The 23,452-nt window shown below is 41.2% G+C and overlaps 1 protein-coding gene across 1 annotated transcript; it reads right to left on the bottom strand.

Annotated features, from left to right (window-relative positions):
* Positions 1 to 6,855: 6,855 nt before the first annotated feature.
* On the bottom strand, positions 6,856 to 11,558 carry LOC103707114 (protein SMAX1-like). The gene is made up of 3 exons (XM_017842770.5): positions 9,585 to 11,558; positions 8,816 to 9,119; positions 6,856 to 8,713 (listed from the first exon to the last, which is right to left on the bottom strand). Exons 1-3 carry the CDS (start codon positions 10,868 to 10,870, stop codon positions 7,103 to 7,105), a joined length of 3,201 nt encoding a protein of 1,066 aa, XP_017698259.4. The 5' UTR covers positions 10,871 to 11,558; the 3' UTR covers positions 6,856 to 7,102.
* Positions 11,559 to 23,452: the final 11,894 nt, after the last annotated feature.

The following is a 23,452-nucleotide window of genomic DNA, read 5'->3' as shown; positions in this document are numbered from 1 at the left end:
CATAGGTGAGGCTTTCGGTGGTGCGTTTGTTGGTCTTTGACAAGAAGCCCTTTGCCAAAATGGACCAATCCCGCTGGATTCGTGGGATTGGGAACGCCTAATTAGGCCCGGCCCAAGCCAACCGAATCCCTCAGCCCAGAACTTGCAAAATAAGAAAAAGGAAAAAGAAAAGATTTACCGATGGTGTTTTCTTTCTTCTTTTCCCCCTTTTTCCCGTTATTTTTGGGGCCCATCAGCGCAGGAAATCCTGGTTTAATTTCCTATGGATAATGAAATGTATAGTTTGATTTCAGACATTTATTTTATAGCCCTTTGTTAGCAACATACTTTCTAGGAACGTAAATTGTCATATATATCTGGCCTACCATGTTGCATTCATTATTCTTCTTGATGCATCTCTTATCTCACGAAACTCCAAATTCAAGGGGATTAAAACTAATTAACATTCAAACATCTCCCAATCCAGAGGGATCGAAGGGTCTTGTGGTCTTTCTGGAGCTTGGTAACTCTGTGTTCGGTGGGGTTGCTTAGATTTAGTTTTTCGAGGGTAACGATGGGGGAGTGTTCGCCTTTCATAAACTCATCAAATTTCTATTGCATCATGACCAATTCAAACACAAAATTGCTTGATTACATCCAGGGGCATCCGATCCACCACATTTCATACTATTCTCTCGCACGATATATTTCTGAAGTTGTCGTTTTAATCAACCAGGAGCTTCTAGTATAACATAAATTTATAAAATTTCTTGAACCATAAAATGAGAAATTACTGCTGCTAATAGAATCTCATAAGTGTATAATTTTTTCACCCTATCAACCGATACTTTTTTAAAGTTTTGTATTACCTTTTAACAACCAAGCACCTGTACACTAAAATGTAGAATCCTGAATTAGAAAGAGAACAAGATTGAGACCTCAAACATGGAAGCACAAACTAGGATGCAAAATAAATTAAGGTGCCCGGTCAAACAGTTGGTAAAGTCTCTTGTGTTAATAAAAAGACATGGATTTGATCCTATTCTATTCCTTTTGTTTCAGCTAGGCTTCTACCAATCCCAGTTTTATAAAAAGAAAAGAGCTAATAGATTCTTTTTTATCAGGCCATCAATATAAAAATGAGGTGGACTTGATTGTTTGCACCGGTCTTAGAATGAATTGAGTATTCGAAACCTATGAATCCATGAGCTCTGGATCCCACTAACCCTTGTTACAAATAGGGAACAAGGTGAGGGTGCCCAGTCCTCGCCTTAGACATTTTATAAAACCAGACAATTTAAAGTAATTCATCGGTTTGCAGTGGAACCAGTTGTCTATGAATTAATTTTGCAACACAGAAGGCGTATTATTATATATGTATGTTTTTGATATAGCATATTGTGTTTAGTTTAATTAACTAAATGAGATGCTATTTTTCTAAAAAAAAATGAAAAATCCAGAGACTGCTATTTAAGTGTTCTGCTGAATTTGACCGTTAGCATAACAGGCAAAGAAGATAACGAAGAGATGTCCAGGTCTCGCGAGTTCGCATGGCTCATGATTCGCAGTAGAGAGAAGATCCGGAAACGACAGGGAGAAAGATTGGAGCGGACAGAGCCGTGTGTTTGTTTGCATTGGGGAACAAAAGGAAAGCAAGAAGGAAAGGGTTGGATTCGAAAGAAAGAAGAAAAAGTTGGATTTGATTTGAGAGGAGTGGAAAGTTCTGCTTGTCATTAGAATGGAGAGAAGTTCTGCTTGTCATTAGAATGGAGAGTGACTAAACGACACCTCCTTTTCGATTTGTGCTCAAGCGTACGCCAGCTGCTTCTTTTTGGGTGCCCACCAAGTGGGGCCCTTAGTGGTAGGTCATATCTCTCTCTAGTAAAGGTAGATATAAGTATATAAATATAGATATATACATATAAATGAACATATATTTATATAGATTCTTATGGATGCTATTTTTTTTTGAAGAGTTCAAAATTTTGAAGTGATAATACAATTATATAGAATGGGATATAGCCTATTGATTTTACCCCTCCATAGGATATTATGAGTTCATATCTTATGGTGTTATTTGACTTAAAATTCTAATAGCTGGTTTTCTAAGCCTTGTTCAAAATAAAAAAATAAAAAATCAAGAACTAACAAAAATATCATTTGTAAATTACCTGTTTAGAAAAGTTAAGCCCATCCTGAAGTGGACAAAATTTGGTGGCTGATCTAGTTAGCTCTTTTAGGTTCCCTCATCCTATTTTGGTAATATTAGAGTAGGGCAATAATAGCAGATTTTTTTCTTTGAATTATTAAGAAAAAAATATGAATTGTTCATAAGTTTTTCATCGGCTTGATTATTTGATTTCTGAATAATTAAATTGTTCATGAATTATTTTAATAGTTCATCAATATTATGAAAACTTCATAAATTGTTGATGACTTTTGGTAGGCCCATCTTAGGGCTTTTGAAGATCTAGTGCTGTCATGATAATCGCTAACACATTAAAAGCTAAAGGGCCCATCTTAGGGACTCACCTCATATCATCATTCATGGCGTGCACTAGTTCTTGAAATAATTTTTTGTACTTAATGATCTTAAATTTTAACCACTATATTGAATCATCATTGCTTTTTACTGCAAATATATGTAACACTGTCCCTACATTGGAAGTGTTCGTCGAAACACCGAGTAGAAGACAAAATTCCACTCTGCTCGACATTGTCGACTTTCTTCCCTCCCAGGATTGTTGGCATTTGTTTGTTTTCTTGCACCTTCATCGTATCTTTCTCTTTCTCCCATCCTCTGGTTGCCTCTAGTGTTCACTTTTACGGCTCATTTTGGTTCCCAAAAAAAAGAAAAAAAAATATCTCATATTTAATTTTTTTTTATAAAAATAAATTTTCATATTTTATAAAAAAAATTTATATAGGACAGAAAAATCCAACTCCAACCGAGTAAGAATTGAAATAATTTTTATTTTTAAAATTACTCTTAAACTTTCAGATAGAATATGATAAGATTTTTTTTTTTTTTGTTAATGATAAAGGAAGTATTTTACATAATTTTTTCATCAAAGTAAATGTTCAGCTAAACATAAGCCATTTGAAATATGCCACTTTTCATGATCAATCAAATATGCAAAAATTATTTTTTTGCTATTATATATTTAGGCATCAGCTTCTTAAAATAAATATTTCAGCGAAGAAAATTTTTTTTCTACAAACCAAATGAGTTCTTAATTGATCCTTGCCTTATTTCCATCTCTCAGGATAATGTAGGTAGGAGAAAGCTACATCACGATCCAAGACCTAGGGGGCCGCAGTCACATGGGACGGCTGTAATTTGGCTTGTGACATTCATTTCAATCTATTGATCAACAATGTTGTGCGCGTTGGTCGTGTCGCCATTTTTTGAATAGTCTTTCACCTTTGTCTTTTCTTTTGTTCCATATCACTAACAAGTAGGTCCAATACGTGCAATGCACTGGGATCCATCAGCTGCATCCCAAAGTTAACAAGAATTTTTTCTATAACTTGGGGATAAAGTAGCTTTTAGTAGCCTAAAAAGAGTAGATGTCTGGTCGCAGACTTAAACTTCGAATTCCATCTTAGCTAGAAGTTTAGGGAGTCCGAAAAATTTTGAAAAATTATCCTTCTCTTTATTTAACCATTCGTCCTCTGGAGATGCAACCAAGCTGAGTTTGATTAAGCTCGAGTCTAGTCAATTTTTCATTTAAAAATTAATTTCGAGCCCAATTTTAGCTTATTTGTTATTCGATCAAAGCCTACTTCGAACCCACCCATAACAAAAACTGAACCCCACCAGAGATAAATCATAGCGCCTATACATGGTTGCTTGGATCAATCAAATTTTTCTACTTGTATTAGCCGTTAGGTCACTTAGACACGCTAATAATCTATTGCACAACAAAACTGAGTTGTTTAAGTTTCAAAACATTTGATACCTCAAGCAATATTAGCATATCGAAGGTTAGCTTTATATTAGATTATTAATTATTTGATTTGATTCAGTCAAATTAGCTATTAGTTAATGAAGGTGCCAATGCAGTGTGAAAGGAGGGAAAGGAAGGAAGTTGGGAAAGGGAAAAGGGAATGAATGGAATCCCATGAATTGCAGTAGGGAGTAGGGCCTGCCTTTTCTTTTTGTTTTGATATCTCCCTGAGCTCGTGTTGTCTAATAATGACTCCAATCTTCTTAGACTGCTGTAGGATTGCTGTCTTTTAAACCACTCCTAATGCATTATTTAGTGGTATCTATGCTTGGAAAAATGATTTGGGTTGGCTTAGCCTTCACGGCAGTGATATCTGGTCCATTTCAAACATACAAATCTAGTTGAGAGAAAAAGTGAAAGATCTCCATCCCGTAGCTTATTTTAAGCCTATGCTATCGCTGAACTTTAGTCATGATGATATACTTAAAGAGATTCAATGTGATGGGGAAAATCTCACTTAAGCAGCGGGAATTTGTTCGAGTGTGTATTGAATGTGTATATCACGTACAACAATGATTACAAGAGGAAAATAAGGAGAAGATTATAGCAACAATTCAAATTCAAAATTTGGTTAATTACTCCTTGCCATCTAAAATCAAAGAATCAAGTCGTAAACGAGTAGGGACTTGTAGCAGTACTCAAACTAATCACTAATTGTATCATTTTCTAGAGTTTCATCATCTTCGCCTATTTGCTAAAAGTGCTTATGACTTTATTTTATGCCCACAAGATAGATAGATGGTTCTTTCTTTTCACTTCTATCGATTCCTATCAAAAATTTTCTTGGATTAGAATTTAGAGCTTGATCTATTTTTGCAGTCAAATCAACTCATCCACAAGTTTTTACCAACCAATTTGGCGAAAACAAGATGGTATTATTAACTTATGGTCGACTTAGCTGTCAATACATATTAGATGCCATTTTTTGGTTTACAAGTGCAATATAGAACATGCCGGTGCTTATATTGCTGATCATTTAATGGAAAATGATTGAATTTTATTATCAATTCAAATGGTTAACTATAATGTCTCAATTGCAATATAGAATTACCATGTTGTCTGATATATGTCTGTTTGTTTGTCTGTCTGTCTATATGTCTATATGTATATATAATGTAGGATATAATTTCTTCCCTTCAAGGGTGGCATGATTCATGGAGGGCAACCGGCCTTGCTTTATTTAATGGCCTCAGTGTGCTAGAAGGCAATATTTTCAAACACCCTGCACCATAGGGTTTGCAGCTTAGCATAAAGGCATCATGGGGATTGCTTTAGATTTTCTGGCTGTTAGTAGTGATAACATGCACCCCACCTATGGTGGGAGTCAGTCCCCAGCCCTTGCCCATGTTGGCAATAATAGGTAATTATTACACATAACAGCTGAGGACAAAGGATTTAACTCGATTTGTAGGCAAAGTCTTCGGTTTAAGCCAATATCTCAAACTCAAATGAAATGTGAGAAAGAAAAACTGAAGATGTTCACGATCCGAAATCCAACTATATATGCTGGCTTCAACAAGTACATCACGTAATACAAATCCAATTCTCAAATACTTTGTTGGCTGATGGAATCGTACATTAAATTTTTTGATTGTTGCATATATTAAGTTAGAAATTAGTATAGAAACAGATGCACGCCTTCCCAAACACATGTGCAAGAAGTGATTGACAGGTGATATTTTTCATGCAGCTTCAAGGCTCATAAAGGGAAATCCGCGAGCATAATCCTTTTGATATTGCCTAAGAAGGAAAAAAAGGATTTAGGGTACCAACAGATAAATGCAGGCAAAATTGATAGGCTAATAACTATATCAAACGAAACCAAAAGCTAGTTAAAAATTAAACTTAACCCATGGCTCTGGATTTGAACACCCCCATGAGGGTGACTCCACCTTCATTAGCTACCTTATCTCAGCCGACAATCTGAAACTTCGCAAAACCCTCGTAAAGATTTATATACAAAGAACGAAAAATTCATTACTTAGAGCGATGGCCATCCATTACTTAGGAATATTCAGAAATTGGTGTTCGGCTATCGTTTTATTCAGATTGCTCATGTATATCGAGAGACGAATAGAATTATTGAATAGGTTACCTTCTTTGTTGCTCATTATTCGAAAGAGATATTGTGGACAGGATCTAACTCTATCTCTAAACTCTTGTATCATCTTATTTCTTTTGACTCTTCTGGTAGTACTCTTGTTAGATTGGCATGAGCTACCATTGTACTATAATAATAATAATTCTTTATAGGTTGTATCCGAAAATATGAAAAGAAATGTTTTTATGTCAGCAATCCATTTTTGTTAATGCTCGTAAGCTCTTAAGTATTGGAGTCATATTTGCATTATAATCAGAAAAAAAGGCAAAATATGCGTCCAATATTTTTATCTTTTCTAAAGAAGTGAAAACTAATATAAACAAATCAAAATTTCTATCATGTTTTTCTTTGCATACAAACAGAATTTCTATAATTGCATATACGTGTCTTGGATGTGAATCCATCACTAGTATACAAGGATTGACTAAACTAAATATATAAATCCATTTAAGAATAGAGTCGTGAGTAAATTATCCTCTTCTCTAAAATCCGATAATTATTTTGTTCCTGACTTCATATTATCACCAACTTGCACCACAAGAGGTGCCAGATAACTAACTGTGGTTTTCAACCTGTCCATCTTAATTAAGATGCTTCTCTTTCAAACCATCAATGTCACAAATGGATTTGCTCAAGTAAGAACTCAAGCTCTCATCACACACACACACTAAAAAAAAATCTCAGATTTGGAAAAGAACGTGCCCACCTGAATGACCACGTCTCGAGGAGCATCTTAGCTGAATCCAATGCGGTAGAAAAAAAATGTTTGAAATAACATCGAGACAATAAAATTTCCAATAAAATAATGTTCTAAAAAACTTATATGTAATTATTCTCAAAATTACGAATTATATGAGCGCTAAGCCATCTCACCCCCAGGACCTATTGGTAGTTATGATTCTCCCCCGACACTTAACTGCCGAAGAAAGGCGAGAATCTAGTTATAAAAAAAAAAGATCCAACTATATTTACATATATACCCTTAACAAATGTGACAATGACCACAAATTCTCTAGTGTCCATCTATGGCAATGGCCACCGTCCCCGGCAGGCAGTTGCCAGCGCCGCTCCTCCGTGTCTGCCCGCCCTTCACCGCCGAGAGCCTGACGGCCGCCATTCCTTCATCGACCTTCAAATTACCCTTCAATTGCTCCATGCTAGGGACCAACACCCTCTCCACCCACTCCCCGAATCCGCCGCAGCCGGTTGCTCCGGCGAGCCAAAGTCTCCCGACGATCCAATCGAGTGTGTCCTCGTCCATCCGTATCGACCACCCACCGCCCATGACTCTGGCAAATTTGGCCGATATGGACTCCGAGACCTTCCTCCGCAGAGGGCCGAAGTCCACAGGCTTGAAGACGACCGCTTCATCCACCAACTCCATCAGCTCAGAGGCTGCCGATGAGGTCGAACACTTGATCGCCAACCTTCTCTTCTCGAGCTCGTGCTCCACAGTGAGGTCACTGGAGTTCCTTGAGCCTTCCTCGACATCATCATCCACCCCCGCCGCCAAATTTAAATCAAGTGATAGGCCCGCGCCACCCGACATCTCCTTTCTTGGCTTCACAGCTCGATCATCATCCCATCGCCAATCTGCTCGACGCTTGCCGGGACTGTCCTCAATTGAAAGCTCCAGTTGCCACCACCCACAATTGGCTGAATCCAATATTTTCTGCTCGCACTGTACAATGGAATCAGTGGTGGCCCTGAGCTCCTCCGGCAACCAATCAGCAGTAAGGATAAATACGACGCTCCCCAAGCTGACCTCCCGGCCGTAGGAGTCTGGCAGCCGGCCCCTTTCGATCGCACGCTTGATGCTCCCCTGTACGAGCCCATCTGCTCGATCGATGTCCTGAAGCACAACCACCGAAAACGGGTTCCGACGGACGGCCTCTACCACCCGGTCCAGAGAGGTTCTCCCTCGGAAATTAGTATTGGACTCCCCATCATTGCCATCCGTTCGTGGGATGCCACCAAAGTTTACAGTCACCGGGCCAGTGCCAAACACCAGCTCGGACAGGGTGGTCGCCATCTTCGTCTTCCCGACCTTATCAGGGCCGATGAACAGAAGCCAAGTGTCGTTCTTTGGCCCGAAGCTCCGCCGCTTCCCGTTGCCGGACTTGCACTGCATCACCGCAGTGGCTACGGTGGAGGCTGCCTCTGGCTGCCAGCTGACCTTCTCGGCGAGTCCCTTGGAGAGCCTCTTGAAGGAGTCTGTCTCGGAAATGCCGGCAATTTTAGCTCTCTGTTGCTCCGAGAATCCATCCTGCATGCACCCAGCTAGGTCCTCCATGCGCTCTTTATGAGTTTTTTCCAGGGAATTGTCCTTAGAGGCCTTTGAATGCCCGAGAACAAGATCGGTCTTCACTGGGCTTCCTGAAGCCTGCTCCGGCGGCGGGGCCGGTATAATGTTATGAGCAAGTGTTAATTTGGGTTCAAATGGTGGGCGAGGATCGACCATGCTCGAATTGCCCAAGAGGGGCATCGAGAGGGCTGGAGCTAGAGGCCTTTCAAAGCTGAGGAGCATCGGTTGGAATTTTGGGTGGAGGCGGGAGCATGCGTCGCGCCACTTCTTCAGCAGCTCTTCTGCGCTCGGCTTCCGCACCGGCTCTTGTTCCTTCGACTGCAGAAGAGCACAACCACAGTTCAAAAGAATCAGCTTCAAGGACCAACATAGTTTCATTTCATAAATTGGATTAGGGGATGACGACGAGAGCATTCGGACCTGAAAATAATCAGCTGTGGAATCGGCGCAGTCTCCATTGCTCAGCTTCGCAAGCTGGAGCCATTGAGGCAATGCCTTATGAGCTTCCGGCTTCGAAGACGATTTCTCGGACTCCTCTGCAGCAAGCTTGGCGACTTCACGCTCATAATTCTGCATGCATGGTGGGCAGAGGTTTGTCCATTGGGAAGGATCGGCGCCTTCAGGTGGCTGTCTTAAAGGTACGGTCGTAGAGCCCATCGCCGTGAAAACTTTCATCGGGGCTAGAGTCTCGACCGAGCTGCTAAGGATTCCATTGCCCCCAAGCCTGCAATTTATGTTAACCACAGTTCAGCTTCATTCATGGCAGCCATGTTTGCTCCAAAGTTATATCTCAAATGAAACCAATGAATCTATCAGCATTATAGGTACAAAGCTAAACGAACCGATGAGGTGAAACCATTAAACGTAAGCTCTCAGGTAAGATCAGAGTACAATCAGATGGGCAGAGCGAAAAGCCTGTCCCTTGCTCACTGCTTCAAAATTGCCATATAAAGACCCAACATCAAACAAGTTCCCAAATGGCACAAGATCCATTCCCTCCCTCTGTTATTATTGGTTGCAACTTATGATTAATAAACAATAGCAGCATAAGAAAGAGCGACCAACTCCATCAGAGAAACTAGCTAGTACTGTTGGGTCCAAAAATAGAAACTATGGAGCCAAGGCAATAAGAAAGGGATGCAGCCTAGGGGCCTGCATTAAAACTGCTGAAGAAGAATAGAAATCGCACCTCGGGAAAATACTGGGGAGCGGCGACCTCGGGGCGATCGGCACAGCCTGCAGATCCCAGTCGTTCTCCATCGTCGGGTGGTAGACTTGGCACCGGAGGTAGGTGGCGCACGTCGCCGTCCCGACGAGCCACAGCCGGCCACATTCGCCGAAGCTCTTCAAAAGCCTCGCCATCTCCACCACCACCGCCCGGCCCACCTCCGAGATGATCGCCTGTGGCTGAGCTGGTGCTGGACCCAAAGAAGCGCCGAGGCCGGCAGGGCTCTCCACCAGCCATTTAAGGTCCCCGAGATTGAGGACGATGCCGTGGCCGCCGCCGATCCGGGCCTCGATCGAGCTGCCCAATTCTCTGATCCTGGATGGTATTTGGGGCCGGTCGAATTCGTTCTCCAAGGATATGACTTGGGCGGCGCGGAGGGGTGGCGGGGGGTGGCCGGACTCGATCCGCTGCAGGACTTCTCGCATGACGGCGTCCGGGTCGGAGTCGCCGACGAGGACCGGGTTTCTCTTCTTGGATCTCATCAGAATGTCCATCACCCGGGTCACCTGCTCTCTCCGGTGCGGGTCTGCGCCGCCATCGGCGGCGGCGGCGGTGTTGGCTTGATGCTGGTGGAGGCGGGGGTTGATGTAGAGGTTCCGCGGGGGGGCGCGGGGGACTAAATTGATGCCGAGAGCAGGGGAGGCGGAACTGGGGGCGGAAGCGGCGGTGGCGGCGGAGGAGGTGGAGGAGGCGAGAGACTGCTCGATGGTGGCCTTGACAGCGGTGCTGGAAAAGCTGGCCTCGCGCATGACGCGACTGACGGAGGGGTCGTCGAGGATGGAGGTGGCGAGCTGCTCCAGCTCGACCTTGACGGCGAGGAGGGGCTGCTGCTGCTGCTCCGGGCAGCCGCGGCGCTGGTTGGCCTGGGCGCGCTTGAGGGCGGCCATGAGAGCGTTGGAGATGGGGGGCTCGGCGACGCCGGAGGAGGAGGGGGAGGTGGAGATGGTGGAATTAGTAGTGGGATTGGGGGGGTTGGAAGAAGAAGAAGAGGAGGTGGGGAGGCGGTCGAGGGCGACTGAAAAGCAGAGCTCGAGGGCGCGGCACTGGAGGGGGTGGGAGGAGTGGGGATGGGAGCGGATGCAGGCCTGGCGGAGAAGGCCGGAGGGGGCGGCGAGGAGGGTGGCGGCCACGTGGAGCGGGGTGGTTTGCCCGTGGTTCCTCCGCGCCGCCTCCTTAATCGATTGCGTCAGCACGCTCGCCGCCTCCGGCGTCAGCGTCTGCTGGATTGTGCTCAGTCCCGCCCTCATCCCGAATCTCTCTCCCCACCTTCTAATTCTAATCTAATGAATAAAAATCTCACCTTTCAAAGCTTATACACATTGGAAACCAAGAAAAAAGCGAACTTCTTATTTAGCCTCTGTTCTTCCTCTCGACAAAGAATCAGAAAGAAAACAATGACACAGAAGAGGAAGAGGGGAAGATGCGGAGAAGAAAGAGATATCCAGGAAAGGTAATAGAAAGCCAACAGGTCATCCTCTGCTTATTTGTTTTATACTGGGAAATTCCCACAAAAGGAGAAGATCAAATTGGAGGCACCACGTTACCAGCAGAAATGTGAAGGGAATTGTAAGAATTTTGGAGGCGAAGGGGATAAGAGAAACGAAGCAGATACAAGAAGGGTAAACGAAGAAATGGAGTGGTCTTCTTTTTATTCAATTGTACGGAGGTTAGAAGGAGGGGAAAGAGGGGAAGGGGAATAGGGGGGGACGAATAGAATCTTCTTTCCCTTATCTGTTCCTCTTTGTATTTTTCAAGGAAGAGAGAAACTGGTTTTTGCGGGGAGAGAGTGAGATACGAGGGATGAGTGGAGAAAGAGAGAGAGAAAGAGGAGGAGGGGAATAAGTTTGGGGGAAGGGGAGGATTTTTGGGACATGGAGTTGGCTTTCGACGGGACAAAAGCTCTCTCTCTCTCTCTCTCTCATAACCTTTTTCCTCTTTTCAGTTTTTTGTTTAATTTGATCTTTTAAGAGAGTTCTGTCTTCTTCTGCTTTGTTTATATCTAAAATGGTTGACATATTTATTAGTTTCTCTCACTTACTTTTTAGTTCCCTTTTTTTCCCGTCCTCCCTACTCCATGTCTTTCTTTCCATCCTTTCCGTCTCTCATCTTATCGATGGGTGTGCTGACCGACGATTGACCATACCTTTTCCCGGGACCGCGAACAGTCTCTCTCTCTCTCTTCTTTCTCTCCTCAATATCTCCTTTTTCACACGTCACTGTATGGTTATTATTTTACTCCAAACATATCTCTTCAGATCAGCCATGTAGCTTATCTTGCTATTTGCACTCTTCTTCTTCAAGCTGAAAATGACTTTGGCCTATGGGCTACCAAGGGATAAGGTTTGGATCCTCGGAGTTGAGCCAACCGAGACTTTTCAAACTGAAATAGGTTAAGTAATTTAGAAGATCATATCTAGTTTGAATGACTCTTGCATTCCACACTTTTGGCAAGAACACTTATAAGTGGTCAATTAAGAATACAGATGTTTATGAATTTGAGTCTAACTAGATCCAAGATTCGTATCCAAATATTACAAATGTTTGACAAATGTGAAGCTAAGTTACTCATACACAATTCAAAGAATAATATATATCTTCCATAATATTTGTGCAATATATCAGTCCAGCCAGTAAATGGATTGAACTAAATTTAAATATCAAGATTGTTAATTTTCTCATACCTGGCGGACGACAAATCCAAGGAGTGGGAATATCAAACATTTTTTAATTAAAGATCTGATTTAATTTAAAATCAGTTAGAACTCTCTCTCTCTCCCCCTCCTTTTTATTTTTTTTTAAATATAATATTTATTTCTTCACTCCTTTACATGTCCTTAAAGTCGGCCGAAACAAGGAAATCATCGTCATCATTATTCCCCACAGTAACGCCACCCACGATAACGCGCACGCACGCACGCTCTCCTTTCCCCCCTTCGCCTTCCCTTTTACGCGTTTCTCGAGCAGCTTTGTAAAGCGGGCGGTGGAGTTAAGCGACTCTCTTTTCTTCTTTATTACCCACCACCGTCCCACCTTTTCAAGCCCCGGGAAACCAAACCAAGCCTCCTTTTTCAACTCCCCCACTCCCCTTGTCTGCTCTATAAAATACCATCGTCCCAAATATTAACTTTAATAAAAACTTTTAAAACTAATAAAATAAAATAAAAATGATTACGTTTACAAGAGAGTAACAACCACTTTTGCAACCTCCAGCCACAGCGAATCATATTTACACGTTAGCAAGTATGCATATTATGGATGGATTTAGATGATAGTATCTGAAAATTTATCAGGGCCGCATAAGAGGGTGTGTTCTATATGAGACGAGTTCTGAAGGCCCGGAGTATCATTATGCAGGAAGACTCATTGAAGGTGATTGAGTGGATTTTACAGAAAGGACCGAAGGCATTCGACCATCCGCTTCTGGAAAACGTCCACCGGCTGCTACATCAGTGTAACATTTTTTAAGCTATGCATGTATTCCGAGAGACAGACTAGATCGTCTCTTTTGACTCTTATCATTTTGGAGAGATGTATTCACGCGAGACTAGTGTGAGCTGCCGGTGTACCAAAAAAAATAAATGAAGTTAATTCAAAAAATAATACAAATTTTAGTTTTACATGAATTTTTAAGTAAAATATAATGTTAAGTATATGATTTTGTCTAATTTATTCCAGCTGACGATGCTGTAATATTTCATTGTCAAGAATGGGTCAGATTCAAGCGAATCCAAAAGGAGGCAGCAGCGTCAATAGGAGGATGAATGGGTGGAGGGGAGACTTGGTTTGTCTCAGGAGACGTGGACCTCTTTTGTGCTAATACGCCAAAGGTATTAATTAGTGATAAATATAGGACAAAACAGCTAAAACAATTTTACTTGATTTCCAAAACTATTCAGTATGCTATTAATAATTATACTTTTTAAAGATTTTACTGTAATATCCAAATTTCACCAACTATGTGCAAACGAGATATATGCAGCTTTATCACATGAGAACTATAATTGCATGCACAATGTTACTCAAAATTATAACATCAGCAAGCAAAAAAAAAAAAGTTATATGATCTTCAATTTATTTTTGTTGCTCAAACAAATGGGTCAAAGATTATTCTGATTCCTATCATTTTTTCCTTCAACATATATTGAGCACTGCATCAAGTATGCCCCTATACAAGACATATGTATTTATGAAGATATTCATTGATTTATTGCTAATATTTACAAATACTTAAGGTTTGATTGGCTATTTTTATAGAATTGGACTAAAAATTCTATAGGATTCGTGGATTAGACTAAATTTCATCTAGCCTAAGAAAAAAAGACATCCATGGATCCTTTTTTTCTCCCCACAGCCTAAAAGGCTGGGATCTGACCTAGATTTAGATAGGCTTTTAAAAATGTAAGCTAGATGGATCAACAGACCTGATTCCTATAGAATTTTTGGCCTAATCTTGTAAAAATATCCAAACTAATCCAATAAAATTTCATCCTAAAGCCAGACCAGCAATCCTAAGTGCGAACTCATGCACCACTCCTTGAAAAGTAAATTCAATTTACTTGTTCCATACTTTAGTTCGATCAAATTAAGGAAATAATATAAACCTTTATAGGAATATGGGAAAAGATGGGTAAAACGAGATCCAGCTGAACCAACTTTTCCCCACTTAGGATAAAAGCATACAATATATGTCATGGGAGAGTTGGGGAATGATGCCTAGCTAGTTAGCATTTTATATTGGTATTTTTTTTCTGTATATTCTAATATGATGCCTAGATGGACTCATAAAAATAAATAAATAAATAGAGCAACCACAGACGTTTTGGAAACTATGCATGCATTTAGTCGAAGTTATGATATTTTAGTTAAATATCTTGCATTATTAGGTAAATGTCATAAGGTGTCGGAAATAAAAACAACCATTAATTGAATATGACATTTTGATCCAGAACTGATAGATGATTAATATTACATTACACACTGTTAGTAAATAATTACAGTCAAAATGTCCCAGTGACCTCATAATGGGGAGTACTCTAATCTGTTTTTTGATTACGGGAAAAATTCCAAAGGTATACTGAAATGGGGATAAAAGGTGTGCAAACATCCAAAAATCATGCATCGAAAGAAACATGAAGAGGATAGGGGCCATAAATATGTATAGGTTTGTTGTACTAATATCCTCATGTATTCAAAGATTGCCTAAGTAACAAGTCATAAAAAAAAAAAATTGGAATTAATAAATACACTGCCATGAGTTCTGTCTCACTTCATGGCATTGTTCACCGACAGAGAAAAAAGGCCTTGAAAAATAAAAGGAAAATATTATAATAAGAAAGATTGCTAGGTGTACATCTAACATCCCTGCTCTTCTCCATCTACAAAAAGTAGTAGTTGTTGCTTTGAAGGATGATGTTTCCCTGAGAACTTTCTTTGTCTCTACCAAACCCACATCTCTAAAGCATCATACTTTAATGATCCCTTTTCCAATCTAAAAGCCATGACTGACCTCATCTCTCCAACTCCCACTACCTTTATGCAACATTTTTATTCAAAATTCAAACAACCCTTTCTACCCCATATTTGGAGTATGAGTAAAGCCTAGTGTCGCAAATTGATCTATTATCCCTTCAAAGTTTCCAATCCATGGAAAAGCATATGCGAATCGATTGCAACATTGTTGAGGCCTTCCATCAAGATCTTATGAATTGCGGAGAAAGCACGAAAGAGAGTCATAGAATCATGTTTGCATGAGCTCGACACGAGCCCTGTCGGTACCTAATTGATTGAAAATCATGGGACATGGGGTTCCATTTAGCTTTCCTCTGGTGCAAACTACTACCACCACCGCCCAAGCTGTAAGCTATGATGCTCTTGTCATCTAGGCCATGCTTCAAGCAACAAATATAATCTCATTGAGGGGGTGTTGAAGAGGTTTCAAAGATTGAGGTAGCCTATTTGTACGTAAAGGGAGTGATTGCATTTCGAAAGTGGGTATGCTTTTGGACATACGAGGCAATTGGATACACCAATCAAGTGGGAGAAGACTACTCATTCTTTTTGGGGGAAAAAAAGGGGGCTTCATTATTCCAAAGAAAACTGAAAAGTGGGGGTATGCTTTCCAAAAGTCTTGGTTGCTTGCTTGCACAAAGGCACACTTCCTCCCTAAAGCTGTAGTGGTTTAGGATTCCTTAAAACCTGCCAACAATAGAAATCCTCTCCACTGGAAAGGGCCAAAGAAAAGGCTTTATTCTACTTTTTCTCCTAACACTCAAGCGAGATCATATCTTGCACTAATGAGTGAAGAAGACTATTACAGCTTAGAATCATGCACAATCTCGCTTATTATAGTATATACGATATTGAATATCACAACTACCATATATTGCATGCACAATCTTGATATATTACCTCAGATCAATATCCAAAAATTATGAGATCTGATTGTAATATTCAAATTTTGCGTTTACTATCAAATCATAGGATATTACTATTATAGTTTCTAGTATCTTTTTCATAATCATGAGATTTTATTATTGTATTTTACAATATCTGGAAGCTTAACTTTTATATAAAGCATATCAATGTTAGGAACAGCACAAGTAATTTAAATTATATTTTCAATTTAAATTTCTCAAAGAATGAACTTTTTATGGAAGCTTAGAGTCGGCAAAACTTACCAAGACTTCTCGTAGCTTTATTCCTGGATGGGACGCACATATGATTCAAAGTGAAGAAAAGTAGGCTACAGCTAGAAGCGAGCATGCCACCTTTAGTGCTATCAAGGTTCTCTCTGAAGTGTCTGTGAAGCAAAGATATTCTTTCTCCTAAAGTCTTTCAGCCTAACTGTACGCATACAAGACCATTCTAATTTACAAGATGTGATGGGAAAGCAGAACAAATGGAGTCCATGGCGTATAATATTAGTATAATACATAACGCAAACATACTAAATACCATGTATTACATACATATATACATGCATGTATAGGTATATGGTACATCATGAGTTCCTGCAAGCATAGACAGGTATAAATTAATCTGAACATCAGCCTTCGTGTTTTGATGGTGGCATATGTCTGTATATATCAAGCAAACATATCGAAATCTTTCCATTCCCACGAATATTTACTGGTGCCAGTGTTCATTGAATCATATCACAGGATCAGGTTGCTGCTTGCTTGTGGAATGGACTGCATCTTGAAGATGACATCATCCGATGCTAACGCATGACCGGTTTTAGAAGATCCGATAAAAAGGCCAAGCTCAAAATTTACTGAGAGCATGCCATTGGCCTCTTGATCTCTCAACTTGATCCATGCGATAGCAAAGTATTGGGAGGGAAACGAAGAATTGCTGATTTTTTTTTAGATGTTGTTGAAGGGCCATTTATTGACTCTCCATTAATTCAACTGCATTTCTCCTTGTCATCTGCCATTCTTAAATGTCAACTGCCAAAGAGAACAAGGGTGCAGCAGGGGCCAAAAAAACATAAAAGAAAAAAAAAAGTTGTATTTTGATCATTTATACATGAGTACTTCGTCTCTGTTGCATAAGGGGCAGGTTTGTATGATATCATTCCCTCTAATCTACTCCAAATTCTTAGTATATTAAATGCAAGTTATTTACCTTTTATTCATGATCATTCCAAACCCTAAGCTTATCTTTTCCTGCATGATTAATCTAAACTTGTTATAAATCACACATCGACAGTTGAATGATCGTCCTATTAGCGACAAACAGATCGATCGCTGTGGTCTAAAAGTAGCTTAAAGCTGCTCAGCATGCATACACGAATCTAGGGCCAGCTCTAACCCTACCCCTAATACCCAATACCAAGCCCTAACTAGTGTTTGACAAAATGAGAGGCCTTTAAAGGGATGATTAGTGCAGCAGGTAGAATAAGGCAGGAATAGTGATGGAAATGGTATGGGAATCATGACATGATGAAAGGCAAAGGTTGAATGAACAAATGAAACAAAAACAAGAATTGATTCTTTCTACATGCATTGCATGTGAAGAAAGTTCATGGGGCGTAAAGGTGAGGGGACAAGCCCATCTTTTTGAGGACGACCCGTCGTAAACAAGAGTAAATGAGGTCTAGAAGGTGTAGGCTTTTTCTGGTCGAAGTGCACCATGGAAACTATTTCTCTTTTGTTTTGAAGGGGAGGGTTGAAGAGGAGAGATGGGGAGTGTTCTCTCTCTCTCTCTCTCTTGTGTGGTCCATCCTCCATTGAGAAGCAGTCTTCCTCCAAGAACCTACTTCCGGAACGTGAGCATGCGATATACGAACCCTAGCAGGAGTACACCTTTGTGTGAATATATGGTATCTACAATGCGTACCAAAGTTGATCATATATAAACTTTTACAGGTGTGAGGCCAAAAGGACCCCTTGCATTAACTAGAAGTTGGACCCCACTTAAGGGTTTCCAAGGCTTATAATGGATAAGATAAACTGTTCAGAACATTATTGCTCCTAACATCTTTTGGTGGATTCCATAGAATTTGCATCAACAGAAAATCCATGATGGTGCCTAAATTGCTTGGAGCCTGAGTAACAAGAGGTATCAGTTCCAAGCCATTAGTTTTGAGCAGCTGAATTATCATCTGAAAAAAAAGAGACCCAAGTCCCAACAATCCTGATATCTAGGTCATGGATCCGTAATTGACAAATCTAAAGGTCATGGATTCATATTATGCAATCTTTGATCTCTAGGTCCTAAAAAAAAAAAAAAGAAACTGAATCTCACAAAGAGCAGCCTACCCTGTCATCAACTTGCCATCTCCTTGCACTGTATCCATAGCAAGTGAGAAGATTACCAGCCAGGAAGTACCTTATTTATTTTTTTTTTCTACTTTCTTGTGTCACTGAACCATTTCGCTTTCTCAACTCACTCTTCCATTTGATAGTTCAAGTAATTATATTTTTTTTAAGTTTTTACTAAGTCTTTTGGGGGGGTAAAAAGAAGCCCAGGATTAATTGCATGCATTGATAAAGTGAAGAGACAGCGGAGGGGCAGGGTTAAGTGCATTTTTATGTCAAAAAAAGCCAAGTTAATAATATTCCCAGACAGGCTACAGGGAGGCATCGGAGTGAGTGTCCAGTAACTCTCTCCTCTTATTCAGAAAAGGTACAAAGGGCGCTCATCTCACTCTCTCACTCTCTCCCCCTCTCTTCATTGTAGTCAGAGGACGCATTGATGATATAAAGCTCCGTTCATATAAAATGCTATTATTTGTTTACCGTCCCCTCAGGCCTCAGATGACCCATAAATTACTCCCGGACTGGCCGGGGACCCCGGCACTGGAGGCCATGCAGTGTACTTCAGTTCCATCATGAGCCCCACCCAAATAAAGTATAAGACAACCACTGTACGGACGGCCGAGATTAGGCCACAAACCCTCTTCCGTGTAGCCACGGATGGCTGCACTGTCCTGATCAAAATGGGCCAGGCCGGGGTTAAGAGCCCAGCAACTCGGCAGCGGCTGCACCGATCGTACGGTTTGCATCGTTCGAGAGCTCCGCAGATGGACCAAAATTTGAAATGCTTTAAGGGCCGTGTAAGATACGGATCCAACAGTTGAATCCAATGGAGAGGGGCAATAGCGGGTGCATAAAAAGGGCGACCATCGTGAGGTGGAGGGTGCTACGTGTCAGAGCGGGAGTTGGGTGGGACTCCAATGCTAGTAAAAAGGTGAACACCTTAAAGGATCTATGATTTAGATTTTGGAAGAAAAATTATGTGAATGCGGGACTATGCCTTACATGGATTTAAACAAGGGTTAGATATTTGATGCACTTCATTTGGGCTTAACAAGCTTTCCATGGCTGACACATGGTTAGTCATGGAAGTGCCTTTGTAGCATTTTAGGGATTAAAAGACCAGTAGTAGCAGGGGAATCCCAAAGGGACCATTGATGTCGTTTATATTATTTCATCAACATGATGTCAACTTATCGACTTAATTGATATTATATCAACAAAAAATTAAATAATGCAGTAATTGTCCTCTAAATCTGCCTTGTATTTGTATACCCTAAGTAATTTTCTCTAAGAAAAGAGGAGTAATTTCCTTGTGTCGAGATGATTAGGCTTGTAAGAGATACAAATTGGATGTCTATTTTGGTCTGTATTGTTTCGTCAAATGATGGCTCTAATTTAGTGGAGGATCTTGAGTATGTGCAGCCTAAACCAAGCCAATTTGCCTACTAGTATGAGTGGCAAATGATGTCGATATTGTCACCTAATATTATAAATTCTTAGTTTCAAAATATTGAAGCTAATTATAAAATGTCCCTTGTAACTAACAAGGATTTGGTCCCAAACGTTTAAGCTAATAGATACATTAGGCTTAGTAATTTGAAGTACATTGCCCAACTTATTGGAAGGAACCCGTCTAGGCTGTGCAATGGAGGTCTAGTTCTCTCAACATGACGAATAGCTAACAATATGAAAATCTTGATAAACCAAGTCAAGATTGGATTTGTCACAAGATTTGGAATAAAGCCAATCCATTAGCTAGATAGGGTTAGGATGGCGTTCCAGTTTAATGATATGTTGGGTTAGCTTTATATGGCCCAGATTTTGGCTTTCAAAGTTGATGTTGACTGAGTCAATTAGAATCATCTATCCTTTTTGTTCTTCCAACTCTGCAAATTTGGTGGATAGACAAGTCAAGCTTTTAAAGCCGAACAACATAATCTGTAATGCATTAAAAATACTGTACAAGGCCTGATGTAAGGTGGGCTCAAACTGAATTTAACCCAATCCAACCAACTTGTGTAGGTGATCCTCCTCTAAATAAATCATGATAATGATGCGTTCAAGATCATCATGACCCATTTTCTTCAAAGGCAAGCTTTATAAGATCTTAATTTAATGCTTGGATATCTTGCAAACAAGAGTGCATTCATTTCATTTCGAAAATACATTATGCAACCAAATCGGCATCCTCTAACCGATAAAATATAGATTTAACATTTGATCCTAAATTCATCGTCGATTAGTGGCCCGTGTGCATAAGATGAGATTTCCCAAAATTACGATGCTAGTTGGATGTGCTGGAAATTAGATCAGATATGTCAGAAAGAACAAAGATTAGGAGCTTGCCCTTCTCCAACTCAGATTGGAGGTAATTTATGGGATGGAGACAACTGGATGAAAAAAAATGTTCGGAGCTGAAACTAATTAAATTGCTGGAAAAATTATCAAGAGCTACAATAACTTCGGATGGAGTCATCAAGCTTGCAAGAAATAATATATACTTTCTGCATCAGTCGAACTAAATTACATACTAATACGTTGAAAAACAGCAATGAACTGAATTGCAAACTGATTGTATAATACAGGCAATGTATAGTGTCCGTTTAAATTATTACAAGATCACTCAAACTCTGCAGTAGATTATCTTTTCTTCTTTACCATAAGAAGTGTTGGGTCGGGCCAAGTTACAACCGCTTCAGGGTCAGGGTCTAGTGGAAGGCTGGATTGGGCTGGGACAGATGGACCCCAACCTGACCATAACTTAGTCCACTGACATTGCTCGTTTTTCTGGTTCATTCATTGTGACCATATAAAATGCCTCTTCCTACCACATGAGATTCTCCATGGATATCATAGCTCACGAAATCAGCAATCAAAATAAAGGAAATCAAATAAACAACAACACTGAGCAAAATTAAAGATTGAGCAATGTACGAAATAATAAATATATGGTTTGCAATAAATTAATGTTGTCTCCGGTCGTAAATGTGCAACGGTAGAAAGGCTATCATAGCTTTGTTTTTCAGCAGGCAGTAGTATTCATGGAACACTGTTCTAAATTTCATCAGGAGTTATGGAGTTCGCAGGAAGAAGTTGCCATGTTGCCATGCATGAGAACTTTTATATCATACATGCGTTTTCTGAAAAGGCTGTTACATACTCTGGGTTGGTATGGGCTTCGCCAGCAAAGTTAGGAAAAAGCCTTTGTTGGGTTAGTGGGCCTGAACAGTTCCTTGTGGGCCCATATCCAACTTGTTTCCAGCAGACCAGCTGCGATTACCATGGACACACTGCACAGAGCTTGGAGTGTTCGATTTACAATTGGACTAGTTGGGCCCATTTGGGTGCCTTAATCGTGCCATTTCCAGCACCTTTTAAGCAATCGGACTAACTTCCGACCGAATCCGACCCAATATATGGTTCTAGGTTTTAGGCTTGGATTTGGTTCCTAGGCTACCAATCTAAAATTAAATATAGTTTACTTAACACACCTGCACCTCTATTTCGAAAGAGAATATGGGTTAGGTTAGGCTTGGACCGACCAAAAAATAGTTCTTTCTATGGCGAAATTGGGTCGGTTTAATCTTGACATAGTCAAGACTAGAATGGGTTGATTGCTGATTTGCATGTTAGATTGACCCAGTTGGCATCCCTAATCTTGTCACTTTTTCCCTACTGGAAGGATTTAAATGATCATCTTGGTAAGAGTCAAATAATTGGTGTAGTTTGCCACCTTTTATGACCATTTCATTCTCGGATTTTTGCCAATCATGTTTACCAGCGTTCATTTTCTTGATAAAATTTTTGTTATGCCTGCCTGGCTTTGTCGTGGGTAGGGCCATGCAAATAGTGATGTTGGAGGATAAAAAAAAGGAAAATTGAGCTCAGAGAAGTCCATTTGTTGCATTGTGCATGAGAATTTCTCTGCAACAACATAATAATGTCAAGGAGGTGTTTATATGTCACAGCGGGATTAGCTCTCAGCAGTCAACACTAATGAGGTAGATTCGTCATACTGCAATCTTAAGACTACCTATATTAGCTTTAGATCTAGTATATGGACACGATCTGTTGCTGGAAATTGGACCCGGGGGCGGCCGTCGGCTGAGGAGGAGGAGCTCCGGCGCTTCGGACGGGGGGCGGTGGTCGGTTGGCGGGCGGCGTCCTTCGGAAGACCTGCAAGAAGCCGGTGGCCGGGGTTTCCGGCGCCGGCCCTCCGATGCCTAAGTCAGAGGGAGCTAGTATGTAGAAAGGAGTAGATGTGTTTCTTGAGTTTCAGAGTCCCTCCCCCTCCAAGATGGAGGGGTCCCCTTTTTATAGAGGGGTATCGTATTACCTGTGAAGTGACGGGGCAGATTGTTCTTTTTGTCATAATTGAACACGATCATGTGCATTAATGGTGTCGTGGGAGATCAAACCGGAGTTAGTGAGTCGTCGTGGCTGATCAGACGTGGTGGAGTGATTCAACTGCCTGCCGTGGAGGCGCTGGGGTCCGTAGATGACATGAGCATTGATTGTTGACTGAACCGGAGATCAGCAGAGGCCATACGCTTTAATGGTTGAGTGAGCCGGAGATCAGCAGAGATCATACGCTTTAATGGTTGAATGAGCCGGAGATCAGAAGAGATCATACGCTTTAATGGTTGAGTGAGCCGGAGATCAGAACAGGCCATGCGCATTAATTGCTGGCGGCGAAGCAGGGTATGGTCTCTGGCTGAACTACGGAAAGGGTGTGACGTTAGTAGGTGAGGGGATAGGTCGAGTTTGTGAGGCATCCGAGGGAGATTAGATAGGTTGAATGCTCGGGCGGGGCATCTTGGAAACTAGCGTCTGGTCGGGCGCCGAGCCGGGCTAGTTGCCTTTAGGCCGGGTGCCTTCGGGTTAAGCATTTGCTGATCGAGCGCCTTCTGGTCGGACGCCTTATGGTCGGGTGTCGAGTCGGGCTAGTTGCCTCTAGCCCGGGCGCCTTCGGATGAAGTGTTCGCTGATCGAGCGCCTTCTGGTCGGGCGCCTTCTGGTCGGGTGCCGAGCCGGGCTAGTTGCCTCTAGCCCGGGCGCCTTTGGGTT

Source organism: Phoenix dactylifera, chromosome 11 (genome assembly GCF_051530095.1).
Source record: "Phoenix dactylifera cultivar Ajwa chromosome 11, Ajwa_hap1_PhDact_Kaust_v1.1, whole genome shotgun sequence".
Taxonomy (NCBI): domain Eukaryota; kingdom Viridiplantae; phylum Streptophyta; class Magnoliopsida; order Arecales; family Arecaceae; genus Phoenix; species Phoenix dactylifera.
The sequence above is the reverse complement of the archived record's forward strand: the minus strand, read 5'-3'. Positions and strand labels throughout refer to the sequence as shown.